The sequence below is a fragment of the Seriola lalandi genome, unplaced genomic scaffold (assembly GCF_002814215.2).
Source record: "Seriola lalandi dorsalis isolate HSWRI2012SDOR001 ecotype SW California unplaced genomic scaffold, Sedor1 jcf7180002054482, whole genome shotgun sequence".
NCBI classification, from domain to species: domain Eukaryota; kingdom Metazoa; phylum Chordata; class Actinopteri; order Carangiformes; family Carangidae; genus Seriola; species Seriola lalandi.
This window is the reverse complement of record NW_019525035.1, coordinates 1,104,672-1,120,798: the sequence shown is the minus strand read 5'-3', so window position 1 is coordinate 1,120,798 and position 16,127 is coordinate 1,104,672. Positions and strand designations below refer to the sequence as shown.

Here is a 16,127-nt window from a genome sequence, read left to right as displayed (position 1 = left end):
AAAACAGCATAGTATAGTAAGTCATGAAAATGACAGTATAGAAAGGTATAAAAAGTCACAAAAATGTCATAGTATAGCAAGGCATAAAAAGTCATAAAAATGACATAGTATAGCAAGGCATAAAAAGTCATAAAAATGACATAGTATAGTAAGGCATAAAAAGTCATAAAAACGACAGAGTAAAGTAAGGCATAAAAAGTCACAAAACGTCATAGTACAGGAACGCATAAAAACGACATAGTAAAGTATGGCATAAAAAGTCATAAAAATGTCATAGTATAGTAAGGCATAAAAAGTCATAAAAATGTCATAGTATAGTAAGGTATAAATAGTCATAAAACGACATAGTATAGTAAGGCATAAAAATGACATAGTATAGTAAGGCATAAAAAGTCATGAAAACATCGTAGAATGGTAAGTCATAAAAACGACATAGTAAAAAGTCATAAAAACGTCATAGTATAATAAGGCATAAAAACAACATAGTTTATTAAGGCATAAAAAGCATAAAAGTGACATAGTAAAGTAATGCATAAAAAGTCATGAAAACATCATAGTATAGTAAGGCATAAAAAGTCATTAAAATGACAGTATAGTCAGACATAAAAAGTCATAAAAACAGCATAGTATAGTAAGTCATGAAAATGACAGTATAGAAAGGTATAAAAAGTCACAAAAATGACATATTATAGTAAGGCATAAAAAGTCATAAAAATGACATAGTATAGTAAGGCATTAAAACGACATGGTAAAGTATGGCATAAAAAGTCATAAAAATGTCATAGTATAGCAAGGCATAAAAAGTCATAAAAATGACATAGTATAGTAAGGCATATAAAGTCATAAAAACGTCATAGTATAGTAAGGCATATAAAGTCATAAAAACGTCATAGTATAGTAAGGCATTAAAATGACATGGTATAGCAAGGCATAAAAAGTCATAAAAATGACATAGTATAGTAAGGCATATAAAGTCATAAAAACGTCATAGTATAGTAAGGCATAAAAAGTCATAAAAATGACATAGTATAGTAAGGCATAAAAAACAACATAGTATAGTAAGGCATAAAAAGTCATAAAAACGACATAGTAAAGTAAGGCATAAAAAGTCATGAAAACATCATAGAATAGCAAGGCATAAAAAGTCATAAAAACGTCATAGAATAGCAAGGCATAAATAGCCATAAAAACGACATAGTATAGTAAGGCATAAAAAGTCATAAAAAGGTCATAGTATAGTAAGGCATAAAAAGTCATAAAAACGTCATAGTATAGCAAAACATAAAAAGTCATAAAAACGTCTTAGTATAGTAAGGCATAAAAAGTCATAAAAATGACATAGTATAGGAAGGCATAAAAAGTAAAAAAAAACGTCATAGTACAGGAAGGCATAGAACAACATAGTATAGTAAGGCATAAAAAGTCATAAAAACGACATAGTATAGCAAGGCATAAAAAGTAAAAAAAACGTCATAGTATAGCAAAACATAAAAAGTCATAAAACGTCTTAGTATAGTAAGGCATAAAAAGTCATAAAAACGACATAGTAAAGTAAGTCATAAAAAGTCATAAAAACGTCATAGTAAAGTAAGGCATAAAAAGTCATAAAAATGACATAGTATAGTGAGGCATAAAAAGTCATAAAAATGACATAGTATAGTAAGGCATAAAAAGTCACAAAACGTCATAGTACAGAAAGGCATAAAAACAACATGGTAAAGTATGGCATAAAAAGTCATAAAAATGACATAGTATAGTAAGGCATAAAAAGTCATAAAAATGACATAGTATAGCAAGGCATAAAAAGTCATAAAAACGTCATAGTATAGCAAGGCATAAAAAGTCATAAAAACGTCATAGTATAGCAAGGCATAAAAAGTCATAAAAACGTCATAGCACAGGAAGGCATAGAACAACATAGTATAGTAAGGCATAAAAAGTCATAAAAACGACATAGTAAAGTAAGGCATAAAAAGTCATGAAAACATCATAGTATAGCAAGGCATAAAAAGTCATAAAAATGTCATAGTATAGCAAGGCATAAAAAGTCGTAAAAATGACATAGTATAGTAAGGCATAAAAACGACATAGTAAAAAGTCATAAAAACGTCATAGTATTATAAGGCATAAAAACAATATAGTTTATTAAGGCATAAAAAGCATAAAAGTGACATAGTATAGTAAGGCATAAAAAGCCATAATAACGGCATAGTATAGTAAGGCATAAAAAGTCATAAAAACGACATAGTATAGTAAGGCATAAAAAGTCATGAAAACATTATAGAATAGTAAGGCATAAAAACAACATAGTTTATTAAGGCATAAAAAGCATAAAAGTGACATGTAAAGTAAGGCATAAAAAGTCATGAAAACATCATAGTATAGGAAGGCATAAAAAGTCATAAAAACGTCATAGTATAGGAAGGCATAAAAACGACATAGTATAGTAAGGCATAAAAAGTCATAAAAACGACATAGTAAAGTAAGGCATAAAAAGTCATGAAAACATCATAGTATAGTAAGGCATAAAAAGTCATGAAAACGTCATAGTATAGCAAGGCATAAAACCAACATAGTACAATAAGGCATAAAAAGTCATAAAAACGTCAAAGTATAGTTAGACATAAAAATAAAAAAAACAACATAGTAAAGTAAAGTATGAAAAGTCATAAAAACTTCATAGTATAGTAGGGCATAAAAAGTCCTAAAAACGTCAAAATATAGTAAAGCATAAAAAGTAGATAATGTGGTAAGGCATAAAAAGTCTTTAAAACGACAAAATAAAAAGATACAAAAACCTCATAGCATAGGAAAACATAAAAAGTCATAAAAATGTCATTGTATTGTGAGAAATAAAAAGTCACAAAAACTTCATAGCATAGTATAGCATAAAAGTCATAAAGATGACATAGTATAGTATGGTATAAAAAGCATAAGAATGACATAGTGTAGTTAGGCATGAAAACATCAAAGTAAACCATGGAATAAAAACATCATTCTACAGAAAGGCATGAAAATGTCCAAAAATGTCATAGTATAGTAAAGCATAAAAACCCCAACAAATGTTATACGACACATAAGACATGGATCGTAATAATATAATAAGCCATAAAAACTTCATGAAATGCCCGAGGATAATACGTCATAAAAACAGCAAAAAACATCACAGTATAAAAATGTCAAAAAAGATTATAGTATTGTAAGTCAAAAAAACGTCAAAGAACGTCACAGTACAGAAATTTCATACCTTACTATCTTATGTTGTTTTTTGACGTTTATTCATATTTTTATCCCTAACATATTATGACATTTTTATGCCCCACGATACTATGATGTTTTTCTGATGTTTTTATTTTAGTATACTATGACGATTTACAGCACTTTTATGCCTTAATATAATATGACGTTTTTTGACATTTTTATATTTTCTTATACCTTGATGATTTTGGCGTTTATATTTTACAATATTTTTTTGATGTTTATCATAAACAGTATTTTACAACTCAAGACATTATAAAACTTTCATTCATTTATTTTTTTCCACATCTTTTGTTCCACAATATTCAGTAATCACCAATGTTCAACATACAAACATAAAATTGAACGTGAGTTCGCTGAGTGTCCTCACTTTCCCCGTCACTTTTCCCAAAAAACAGTGACAGAGTTGTAGCTAATAATAACTTCATATGTCCTTCATTTATATCCATGAGGGCTCAGGGCTAGAAATAAGTTCATGGTCAATCACTTTATGTTTAAAAATCTAAATCAAACACAGTCAGTGTTACAATCAGTAACCAAGCAGTAATAGTAAATATGCAACATTACAGTCATCTATTTCACATCTTGTCCGGACGAGATCTGGAGAGATGTCATTCAGTCATTTCAACAATGTCCTTTTAATCTCATCAAAACAATGTCCTTTTCTTCATCAGTTCATTTGGAACACAATGCAAAAAGTGTCTTTCCATGTGTGGTGGAAAATGTGTAACTGTGTCAGTGTTGTCCTGGATCTCCTCGCACTGCCCCGTGCACGATTCCACCCAGCAGAAGGAAGAAGGTGATCCTCCTCCCTGTGAGCGACTGGGGGAGGAGCCCATCTGCACCTGGATACATGGCTCCATTCTGCTCGGCCTTCGACCTCAGTGGCTGTTGTGGCTGTCAGCATCACCTGAAACTGTCCTTCCCCAGAGGAGATATTAATGCACCAAGGCATCAATAACCTGGATAAGAACACAAAAAAGTATCAATAACCTGAATATTAAAGTACCAAAACATTCACAACCTGAAGATTAATAAACAAAAGTACCAATAACCTGATATCAACATACCTGAGCCGTGAACATTTGGGTTTTCACTCCCAGAGTCTGCCCACTGTGTAAATGAGGCTTGTACACAATTGGTCTGTCTCGCTGTCAATCAACACATCAATAACCCTGGTCCTTAAAAACAAAATCAACCATCAGATTTGTTTGTAAACCCTCTTTTTGTTTTAGTGATACAAACATCATGTGAGCATCGCTTCTATTTGTGTCCCATTCTTCTAATTGGAAATTAGGCTCGACAGAGTTCATTAATGGTGCCAGTTACTGATTGGTTATGATGCTTTGTGAACTGTTCACATTAGAGGTGTTTGAACCTTGACTCTATGAAGTCAGAGGAACGACTGCCCTGGTTTGATATGAGTAAAACTTGAGTTCAAGTTTAAGTTAGTGTAAATCTTTTTTTAGTTTTTGCTTATTTATTACTGAGGTCACACAAGTTTCACAGATAGATGTGAACTCATTTTTCTACATTTCAAATTTTTGTGAAATTTAAACGTAAACTAGAATCACCTCCTCGTGTTTGTTTCTTCCATCAACCAGACAAGTTACAGGAACTATGGTCATAACCTCCCCCACCTGAGTGACAGTGTTGAATAATGGCTAGAAGTGTTTTTGCAGAACATTATGATGTCACAGTGAAGTTGACCTTTGACCTTTTAGATATAACCACCATCCTTTTGATTTAAATAGCTAGTAAAGTAATTTTAGTGTCAACATTTGTGCGTTTTCATTCTGTGGCTGCAGTGATTCAACAAGTGTGTTTGTTTCGACAGATGAGGTCTTTACTGATAAAGTGATGAGAAATACAGTACAGTATATACAGTATTCACAGCAGTTAAGGCGACATTAAAGGGACATTTCATGCATGTAAATCTGAGCTGCTGTACAACAAATTACACAAAAGGTTCACAAAGAGTTACAAAAGGGTATGTTACATCAAAATCTCCACAAACCTGAAAACAAGTCACATAAAAATAAATTTGCTCCCAGTCAGAAAAAAGTACAAAAATGTGAGTACAGGCCGTTTCTGGACAGTATAATATACTGTATATACAAAAGAAGAGACATAAAAAACAACAACACTGCTTTGTGTTCAGCAGGATTTTCACTGCACATTTACACCATTTACATCAGCATCACATTTCAACTCTGTTCTCTCATTAAAAGTGATTTCAGATTTTCTCAGTTGCCAAAACAAAGATATAAATACAGAAGTTTAAAGTGCAGATTCTGGTGGGGGGGGGGGGGGGGGGGGGGGGGGGGAGCCACTGTGGTTTTTATTGCCTTTCCCAAAAACACTGTGACGATGTGATTCGTGAGTGAAATCTGTGATTGTATGAAGAATTACAGACAAGCAAAGTGAATCATCAGACTTCTTATTTCTCTTTACGTTAAATTTACAAGTATTTTCTCTGTTCCAGACGTCAACATCTGCAACATTATGGCTGACATAAAGATCCTGATATTGTTGCTATTTCATTTTTGACTGATTTCAGCAGGCATTCAAAGTTAAATTAAAATGATTTCATATCAGGAATAAAAGAAATTATTTATTATATTTTACAGGTTTTAGCCAAGAGGAGAAATAATGCTGTTACCAGATATTAACAGCTGATATATAAAATATAAAACATATTCAAGCTGCCCATAGTGTTGAAATACATCTATATGATACTGATATTGATTATCTATATTGTTCAGCAACTGATTATGAAGACTTAAAGTAGAGTGTTTGATGGTGAAATATACAGTACATGAAGAAAAAGTGAAATACACAACTCACTGCTTTTTCAAATATCAATTCCACAACAGGAAATCCTTGTGATCAATAACATTTACATTTAAATAGTTTCATCACAAGAGAGAAAAGTAATTGTTTTGGCAACTGTGAAATCCAGTGGAAGCATTTTTCTTTTTCTTTTTTTTTTTTTTTTTACTGCTGAATCTTTAAAGTAGCTCAAGCTTTGGATACCAAGCTGCATCATATGTACAGAGAACAAACTCATTCATACAGGCCTTTCTGGTTCACGAGCGTCAGACGCTTCATCAGGGAGATAAGAGGGAACTCAACATGATCCCAGACCTGCAGGCGTTTGGGTTTTAAAGGGGCAGTAAGTAAATCTGTGACGAGACCTGGAGCCGTGTGTCAGCAAACACCGTTCAGTCACCGTCTGACTCTTCACCACGAACCTGAACCCGCCAAAAACGTCGTTCACACATTCTTCATTTCACCTGTTCAAACATTTGAGCGGCACTTCACACTAACGATCCAGTCTGAAGAAGGAGAGACGGATGGACTCACTTAACGAGACCAAGGCTCTGATGTCATGCTGCAGCTGATCCCGTCTTTCCTGATCGACTGATTTCCTGATTGTTTCTTTAAATGCGATTTTAATGTCAGTGTATTTCCATGTCTGTGTATTTCGAAGTGTCCTCAGACCGAATGTTCTGATGCTGAGTGTATCATCGGTGTGTGTATGACAGAAAAGCGCTGCATGAATGTGAATGGGTGAATGTAGTTTCCATTGGTCGTTCTAGATAAGCTTTTGTTTTGGTGGGTTATGGCTCCATCTGGCTCCACCCTGGCTTTGCCTGTGTCCACAGCTGTGTCTGTGGTTGTTCAGCACCAGACAGAGTCAGTGACATCAGAGCTGCAGGAAGCTGTGATTTGCTGTAGTTGCCAGCAGAGGGCGACAAAGGTCAAGAGTTAGTTACTGCCCCTTTAAAGTCTTGGTTTGGTCCAAGTCTGCATCGCCACAGAATTCAAAAGGCCGACTGGCAACTCCCTTGTTGACACACACACACACACCACCACACACACACACACACACACACACAAACATGCACACGCACACGCACACTGTTGACATAGCAGGCTGTGGAATGAAGCATCAACAGTGTAGTAAACCCCAAACCCACCGTGAGTCTCAGAGTCTCACGCAGCGACAGCTCCGGTCTGAACCTCAGGGATCTGGACCACATGAACACTTCGCCTCAACATCAACTTCAAATCTTCTCCACACAGCAGTGACACAGTCACCAGACCGTCTGCTTTTATGTTTTTAAATCTCATAGTGTTTGAGGAAGTTTTTAAAAACCACAGCGGACTGTTGGAGCCGGAGGTGTGGCTACATGAGATCTCCTCCTCACAGACCCTCCACCCGCCTCATCCTGAAACCTACGAATCAAACACACCTCTGACATTTATCAAGCGTCTCTCAATCCGGAAGCTGACAAAGGATCAATGTTTACACACCTGCAGCCTGTCGCACCAGCTGGTGTAAATATAATGGTTTAACTGGTTTCACACTGAACTCACCATCATGATCAGATGCAGCGTCTCTATTCACATTATAGCTTAATTCATTAATTCATTAGCATCACAGAGACGGAAGGATTCAGGTGAAAGAAAGAGACCAACAACAGACTGTTCAGTTAAAAGTAATAAATGTCTGTTACTTCAGTAAATGACCTTCGTTACCAGGAGGCTGTATCACATACATATGGTCATAAACATCGAATAAAGTCTCTGGAAAACTTCCATCTTTTAGCTCACTGCCACTAGCATAATGCACTCCAATCTCCAACTGAACTGTTGTTGAAGTCGAGTTGCACTGTGGGTAATGTAGGCGCCAGGAAGAAGAAAAAATGACTTCTCTTGTTCTGCTGCATTGATTTTGGATCTGTAGATATAAATGTTTTTTCTATCTTAACTCTATAACAGTGACTAACTTTAGTTTCTGTGTATCTCCCTCACTAAGTTCAAAGTTTACACACAGCTGCTGCAACAGGCTGCTGAGCTTTAACTGCAGGTTTAACTGCAGGTTCAACTGAAGCTTTAACTGAGGGTTTAACTGCAGGTTTAACTGAGGGTTTGACTGAGGCTTTAACTGAGGCTTTAACTGCAGGTTTAACTGCAGGTTTAACTGAGGGTTTAACTGAGGGTTTAACTGCAGGTTTAACTGCAGGTTTAACTGCAGGTTTAACTGCAGGTTTAACTGAGGCTTTAACTGAAGCTTTAACTGAGGGTTTAACTGAAGCTTTAACTGAGGCTTTAACTGAAAGTTTAACTGAAAGTTTAACTGAAGGTTTAACTGCAGGTTTAACTGAAGGTTTAACTGAAGGTTTAACTGCAGGTTTAACTGAAGCTTTAACTGAAGCTTTAACTGAAGGTTTAACTGAAAGTTTAACTGCAGGTTTAACTGAAGGTTTAACTGAAGGTTTAACTGAAGGTTTAACTGAAAGTTTAACTGCAGGTTTAACTGAAGGTTTAACTGAAAGTTTAACTGTGGGTTTAACTGAAGATTTAAGCTCACAGACTCACAGATGCGAGTGAGGAAAGACCCAGAACCAGAACCAGTTTCAGAGGCTTGATAAACACAGATTAGTGCCCCCCCTCCCCCGCCACAGCACAGACTCAGACCTGGGTCAGGGAGATGCAGAGAGCTCCACACAAAGTCAAACATTTATAAAACATACACAATTATACCTAAAATATATTAGAGAAAAATATTTTTGGGATGTGTACAACAACCCAAACACATGATTTCAGCTTCTCTTTATATTATAAATATCTTTATGTTTAAATACAAATTGTGGTTAAAAGTCGTCTCCCTCTGTGTTAAGACTTTTGGTTTTATTCTCTTCAGGGAACTGAGAGCATCACGCTAAATACTCACACAGTAACACGTCACCTGAAACCTCAGTAGAAAAAAAATCTATAATCAATGATCTGGTTTGTAAAATTACAGACTGCTTGATAGAAACAGGTGAAGGGATGAAGTTGGTGCTGCTACGGCTGAATGGTTCAGACTGAATGCTAGTGAAGCTAAAGCGCTGCACGGATTCAAATACCAATTAAAAAATAAAATAAAAATCTGCTCATGTTTTTGTACAACAGAGTATTAGGGCCATGGATTATGAACAAAAACATGAGTTTCAAAATGTCATGTCAAAGAAAAATATGTAAAATTATAAGAAAAAAATTTAAAACAAATTGTAAAAAATATTACAACAAAATTCAGGAATTAAGTAATTTTAGGAGAAAATATCAGTTTTAAAGAATGAATTCTTGAAATAGTGTAATTTTTTCCTAATTATGACTTTGTCTTATACGATTGATCTATTTTCTCTGAATTAAAAATCTATTCTTACTTTTTTTGAAACTATTTGGACCAGTGGTCGGCACGTGAGTGTTTTCTAATCCATTAGGTGTCAGATCATAATCAAAGGCTAATTAAAAAATTAATTGATAAAAATTAAACTTGTATTTACTTTGTTACTGTGGAAACGTGGAGCTGTGGCCCACAGTCACATACTATACGTTTGACAACAGAAACTTTGGAACTTCCTGTCAGAACGTTTCACAATAAAAGCTTGAAATAAAGCGTTGCTGCCAAAAAAACAAAAACAAAAGAGAACGAGGAAGTGATTCTCTGTGGATTACTGTTGCTGCCATGATGTGTTTCATTACCAGGAGCTGTGCAGCCTGATGTGACTGTTTGTCTGTCAATCACTCTCAACATGGATAAAAGTAAAATGAGCTTCTTCAGGTGGAGTTAGATTCTCTGTTTGAGCATTATAGCTAAATCTGAATATCAAAATAATCTGACAGGCAGGATATTGTCGCTGCAGGCCACCAGTGGCCGACCACTGGTTTAGACTTTATTCTTGAAATGAAAGATTTTCCCCTCCCACGTCACCGTGGCCCTGATACTGGGTCAGAACTTTTTGGTACCAACTGGTGTAGGAATTTTTTAATCGAGAAAAAAATAAAATAAAACAAAGTGGAGTTGTTTTGATGCCCTTCAGTTTGTATCTGCTTGTTTTTCCTTGTGTTCACCTGAAGACGTGGATGTTAGAGTTGATTTTTCACTCACACCCTGAAACTGATATAAAACACATCATTTACCTACGACCGGTCAAACACTGGTCAGTTTTGGCTCCTTTGTCACTAAATTAATTCAGTTCCCTCTCGTGAATTAGTAAATGAATCCACCTCTGATCGTTTAGTTCCCTTAACACCTTTAAATAGAAGAAATCACTCTGTTACTGAGAGGGAGGCGGAATGAGCACAGAGGCGTGTCGTGGCGTCCGGCGTGTCGATCCAGGTGTGCGTCCGTTGTACGTGTCAGTCAGAGGAAGCGCCGCCCGTCTCTGCCGCTCACGTCAGGAGGGCGTGTTTGGAGGAGGCCTCGTCCACCAGGGCCTGCACCGTGATGCTCACCTTCACCAGGCCCTTCTCCTCCAGGATGTGGTGAGGGAGACACAGTTTGTCCTGGGAGATCAGAGTCAGAGGGACGGAGGGAAGGACGGAGATGGAGGAGAGGAAGAGGGAAAAACAAGACAGCAGGCCAAGCACAGGATTTAGTCATAATGCTCAGAAATGTTCAGGTGTTCATGTACAATGTGTGAAGACCTCCAACTGTCTCGTCTTCAGGGGAAAACCTTAGATTAAAGGAATAGTTCAACATTTTGGGGAATATACACTTTACTAATTTTCTTTCTTGTTGAGAGTCAGATGTTTGTTAAATATGAAGCTACCATCAGGAGGCAGTTAGCTTAGCTTAGCATAGAGTCTGGAAATTGCTCCAAAGATAAAAAAAAACCCAAAAAAACAAAACACGGTTGTATCCCTCCACCAACCAGCGAAGTTACAGGAAATACGGTCACAGTCTCTCCTTCCTGAGTTACAGCGTTGAATAATGGTCAGAAGTGTTTTTGCAGAACTTTATGATGTCACAGTGAAGTTGAGCTTTGACCTTTTGGATATAAAATGTAATTACTTTATTTTATCCCTATAGACATTTGAATTAAATTGTTTCATAATTAGTGAATGAATTTGTGAGTAATGGCCAAAAACGTGTTTAGTGAGGTCACAGTGACCTTTGACCTTTAATCACTAAAATCTAATCAGTTCGTCCTTGGGTTTGTTCCAACTTTGAAGAAGTTCGGTCACTGTGTCTCCTGACTGTCGCCGGTGCGGGGGAATAAAAAAGAAGAAGAAAAATCTGTCGACCATCTAGAGTTCGTTATTCACAAACTGTTCATCAGTACAAAAACACAAAGAGTAAAAACACCAACTTGTTATGTTCTGGACTATCTCTTGGCTCGAGCTTCATGACGGACAGATGTGACAGTCGTGTTGCTCCTCTCATCAAACTCTCAACAAGAAAGTCAATAAGATAATTTCCTTAAGTGTCTGATCTTTTCTTCAAGACCTGGTTCAGGTCTGGTTTTCACTTGTAGTTTCCTTTAAGACTTTATAACCTCTACTTTAGAACAATGACGCTGTAGAACAGACAACATGCCTGAACTGCATTTATTACCTCTGACTTTCACACCGTCAAATATCATACACAAGGCTTAAAAAAAATCCTCCTCCCACGGGAAGTCCACCCACATCAGCACAAAGTTAACACATCTGTGCAGAGAATGAGGCAACTGATGTAACTTACAGCTCGAATTAATTCACAGAATATGAATAAATTAAACTGAACAACTTAAATCATCACATTCATACATGCGGTCACAGAAATGTACATTTTATCAGCAGCTTACACTGGTTCATGTCAAATATTCTGTGTTGTACACGTCATAAATACAAGGCGTTTTCTGTTTCCGTGTCATCAAACCATAAAGTGAACGCATCTGTATTCATTCAGTTTCTGTGAATTAGTCCAGGAACCAGCTGTCAGGCAGAATTATGTTTTTAAAGTTGCAGTGGGAACAGGAAATATCTACGGAAGCCCTGAGAGGAAAGTGAGAAAAAATAAATTCAGCTGATCCATTTTCGGATCCAGTGACTTAAGACGAGGTGGAACAAGGTTTTGCCAGAATAATCTTACTGGAGTTCCTTAAATTTTTTTATCATTTGAGAAACAAGTGAAAAATGTGAAAAAGAAGTGTTGTTGTCGTAATACTCATTTCAGCCACAAGAGGGTGATGTGCACCACTCACAGGTGATTTTTAATTTCTCTGTGTGTTCTAAACACAAGGTACATATATACTGTGTCTTAGGATGTTGTGTAACATTAGTCATGTCTTTTTTAGGCTATAAATGTATTTTAATCTGGGTTAATATGACGTTAGCGTTATCTATGCTAATGTTATCCATTAGCCCGCTAGCTAGCAAGTGCAAAACATATCATTCATGTCTAATAAACCACTACAACCTAGGTTGAGTTGACTGCATTGCTAACATTAGTTAACTGTAACGTGGTCATAATAACAGAGATGGGATGTTTTATCAATAAAGATTTTTAAAAAAACTTATCACTAGGACATTTGGACAGTTGCTAAGAGAATATGATAATTTTGTACTTTTAATAATAACTATACAAAACACTTTAGACACATCTTGATTTTGGTAATTTATTAGATGTAGAATTGGTTGCTGTTTATTGAATATTGCTAATGCTAACGGCAGATTAATGCTGATTACAATTTACATTTCTAGCCAAAAGAAAGACATGACAGTAATGTCACATAACTTGCTAACACACAATAAACTTACCTCATGTTCAGAGTGGATGGAGAAATAAAAAGCCTCTTGTGGCTGAAATGAGTATTACAACAACAAACAAAGAACAGACTTTTTTTTTCACCTGTTCTTAAATCACAATTCTCACTGGCCCCTCAGGGCGTTCGTAAATATCAATATTCCTCAGTTTTCCTCTCGGTATACAAACAGAGCGCTATGCTGCTAATCTTCTACGTATCAAACCCTCTAAGATAAACATCTTAAGAAGACTAATATTGATCTAACTCCATAAACTCATCTAGTGTCTATAGCCCTTCAAATATTCTCCAAAAACAGTCACATTGCATATCAGGATACAGTCGAGTTAGCTGATGTCAATTCAAAAGAAGTTTAAATTTCATTTAAATAAACAAATAAACAAAATCCACATTTTTCAAAACTTCATACTCAAATAACTTAAATAATTAGACACAAAATAACATCCGACTGATTTAAATAATCAATAACTACTGAAATATGGCTTCCGTTTACTCTTCATAATCACAACTTGTGCAGCTCAATAGTGGTGAGTCACTGAACTCGTCCATTCAGGGATCATGTGCTTATGCAGTTTAATGTTGGTGAAATTACGGGACCCACCATGAAAACACAACATCCAGTCTGTAACTATCGCCACTCTGAAGCTTCAGTTTCTAACTGTGCAGGCAATTATCTGATAGTCAAAGTTGAATATTGGTGGAATGAAAACTTTCTTATTGGCTTTTCTGAAAAATATCTTTGCAGTGATAAAACAGGGGCTTCAGCAGAACCATCTGGAGGTCATACTGGAGGTCTTCAGCTCTTCAGGAGGTCTGATCGTAATCCAGAAACTACGACATGGTGGTGTCTGAATAATTTGTCAGACATGTTTAATTCCTGTCTGATCAGGGGATTTTCTGAGTCAAAATATGTCTAAGTTCAAAAGATTAAAACTGAATGTTTTTTTTTTAGATTTCTAGGTTACATATAAAATGAAATATTAGCACACTAGCTAAAGTGCCTATTAAAAACTCATCCTTTACCATGTTAACATTAATGCCTGATTGGTAGTTAGCAAGCTTATTGTTAGCTTTACTGAGCAAACTCTATGAAGATAAAGATAAATGATATGATGATGATATGAAGGGTATTTATTCAACCCATGGTGGGTTTTAATGTCCATGTTATGTCATCAGAATTGGTTGATTAGGAGGGTCGCTCTGTATTTCCATTTTTCACGAAGCCATAAATTGAACCTTAAACTTTGAATCTGTAACATAATGTGGAGGTTTCAGCTTAGTCATTAATGTGGTTTAGTGGCAAAGAAACTGCTTTTTTAGTACTTTAAGATATTGAATATTGTACATGTGAACCTACATTTGAAAACATACTATAACACTTTTTTAAAATTTACATCATAACTAAATGGTTATGACAACAGTTCTAGTTGTTATACATTTAGACCTCTGCCTCCAGCCCATTGTCCACCAGGCCTCCATGATGGCTGCTGAGAGATTTGTACCAGAGTAAACTGGAGCCAACGAAAGCCGGAGATATACTTGCTTTTCAACCACGTGTTCACACCGACAACCGGATGCATCGTGAATGTAATCATTCAATACAAGTTACTGGAGGATTCTTCTAGCTAATCAATTAGCTTAGTCATTTAGCTTCTCCTGTTAGCCTTTCTGTGACACTCTGGACCTTCAGTGCTGTAAAACCAGGCTAAACATGGGATGTAAGTGGGTTTTATCATCACTGGAGGCCTATTAATTAATGTTTACTAAGATATGAAATTAAGGAAATGCTTTATTATTTTCCCTGTGACACACACCAAGTTTGCCGTCCCTACGCTGCCCCTAGTGTTCATGTGCATATTGCATCTTTCACACGTCTAGCGTTACATTCTGATGTGAACAAACGCCGCTCCAAACGGACTGAGGACATGCGAGGCAGCCGTCATGCAAATGCGTAGTTAAAAGTAAGTATATCTCTGCTTTAAGTCAAATATTATTGTCAACTCAGTAACACCAGGCTACTCTATGCTAAATACTGTACACTATGAACAGTATTAATTTATAACTGCATCAGAAATCTGAACACTACCACTGACTCTGCTTCGTCAGCGAGGAGGTGTAAATACTGGAACAGTTTTAGATCTTGTTATCTCTCTTTTTTACACATAAGACGGTGATTTTGTTAAACTGTAACTTTTTTTATTGGCTCCAGAAAGTTAACAAAACAAAGCCCCTCTCAGTCCTGCTCAGGTCAGACGTCCTTGCTGTACAACATGTTGATAAGACATCAGTGACTTCAAGTAACCTGCTGATTTCACACGTCCTTGCTTCTGTTAGGAGTTTCAATGTCAGTTTATTGCGAAGACACAAAAACATGTCTGATGGGAGCTGATTGTTTCCAAACGGGCGAAGAAGAAGAAGAAGAAGGAGGAGAAGAAGAAGAAAATCAAACATGAAGTAGAAGGTGAGGAGCAGAGACGTCAGCTCATGCTGAGGCTGCATTCGTCTCACATGGGATGGACAGAGGATTTACTGATCTGGTTTATTCTGGTTATAGAAGTTTTACTGATCCCAAACAGGGAAATTAAAATGGCATGAAATTAGATTTTAGACATCCGTTTGGTTTTGTGTAAATCGTAACCATCTGGCTCACATTTGTTCACAGGAATGTTGAAGGAAAAGCTCACATTTTATCAAGTCTAATGTAAGACAACACTCACATGCCCGTATGTGCACTGAAAGCATTAATGGTCGCTGCAACTGCCCATAGTGGCAGCAAAGAGAAATTCAATATAAGTGATGGGTGACAGAATCCACAGGTTTCGTTCTGTGCAAAAATACATTAAAGAAATCAGGTGAGAATCTTACACAGTTACAGTCCTGCACTGTGTCCACAACAGCTCAGCAAAACTGTAGCTGCATTTCCATCCAAATCTAGTGCAAAATTTAGCCCATTTCCACTCATGTTGAGTGAATATGAGTAGAAGAAGATGAGGTCATTAAAAGATCCAGTCGAAGCTCAAACGACGGAAAACCAGGTGGAAAGAGACAGGCAGTAACCTCAGGGGCTGAAACATGAAGCCAACACGGAAGAACCAGAAGCTGCAGTTCCTCTAACGGCCACTAGAGTCTGGCTCCAACAGTGAGTCAGTCCCCATAGACTCCCATGTTAAAATGTCCAACTTTACAGCAGAAAGAAACATGTTTACAGCCTGGTACAAAAACAGTTTTGGTCTCTACAGCTGATTTCCTCCTTCATGACACCTGTTTATATAACTCACCTGTTTA

The 16,127-nt window shown here is 36.4% G+C and overlaps 1 protein-coding gene across 3 annotated transcripts in view; it reads right to left on the bottom strand.

Moving 5' to 3' along the window:
* Nucleotides 1-5,082: 5,082 nt before the first annotated feature.
* Nucleotides 5,083-16,127, bottom strand: part of lrch1 (leucine-rich repeats and calponin homology (CH) domain containing 1) — an 80,540-nt gene continuing 69,495 nt past the window's right edge. For all 3 annotated transcript variants that reach the window (XM_023412579.2, XM_087175689.1, XM_087175688.1), the window contains one exon: nt 5,083-10,599. In XM_023412579.2, coding sequence (XP_023268347.1) covers nt 10,486-10,599 — 114 coding nt within the window. In that variant the 3' untranslated portion in view covers nt 5,083-10,485. The remainder of the gene's footprint in view (nt 10,600-16,127) is intronic.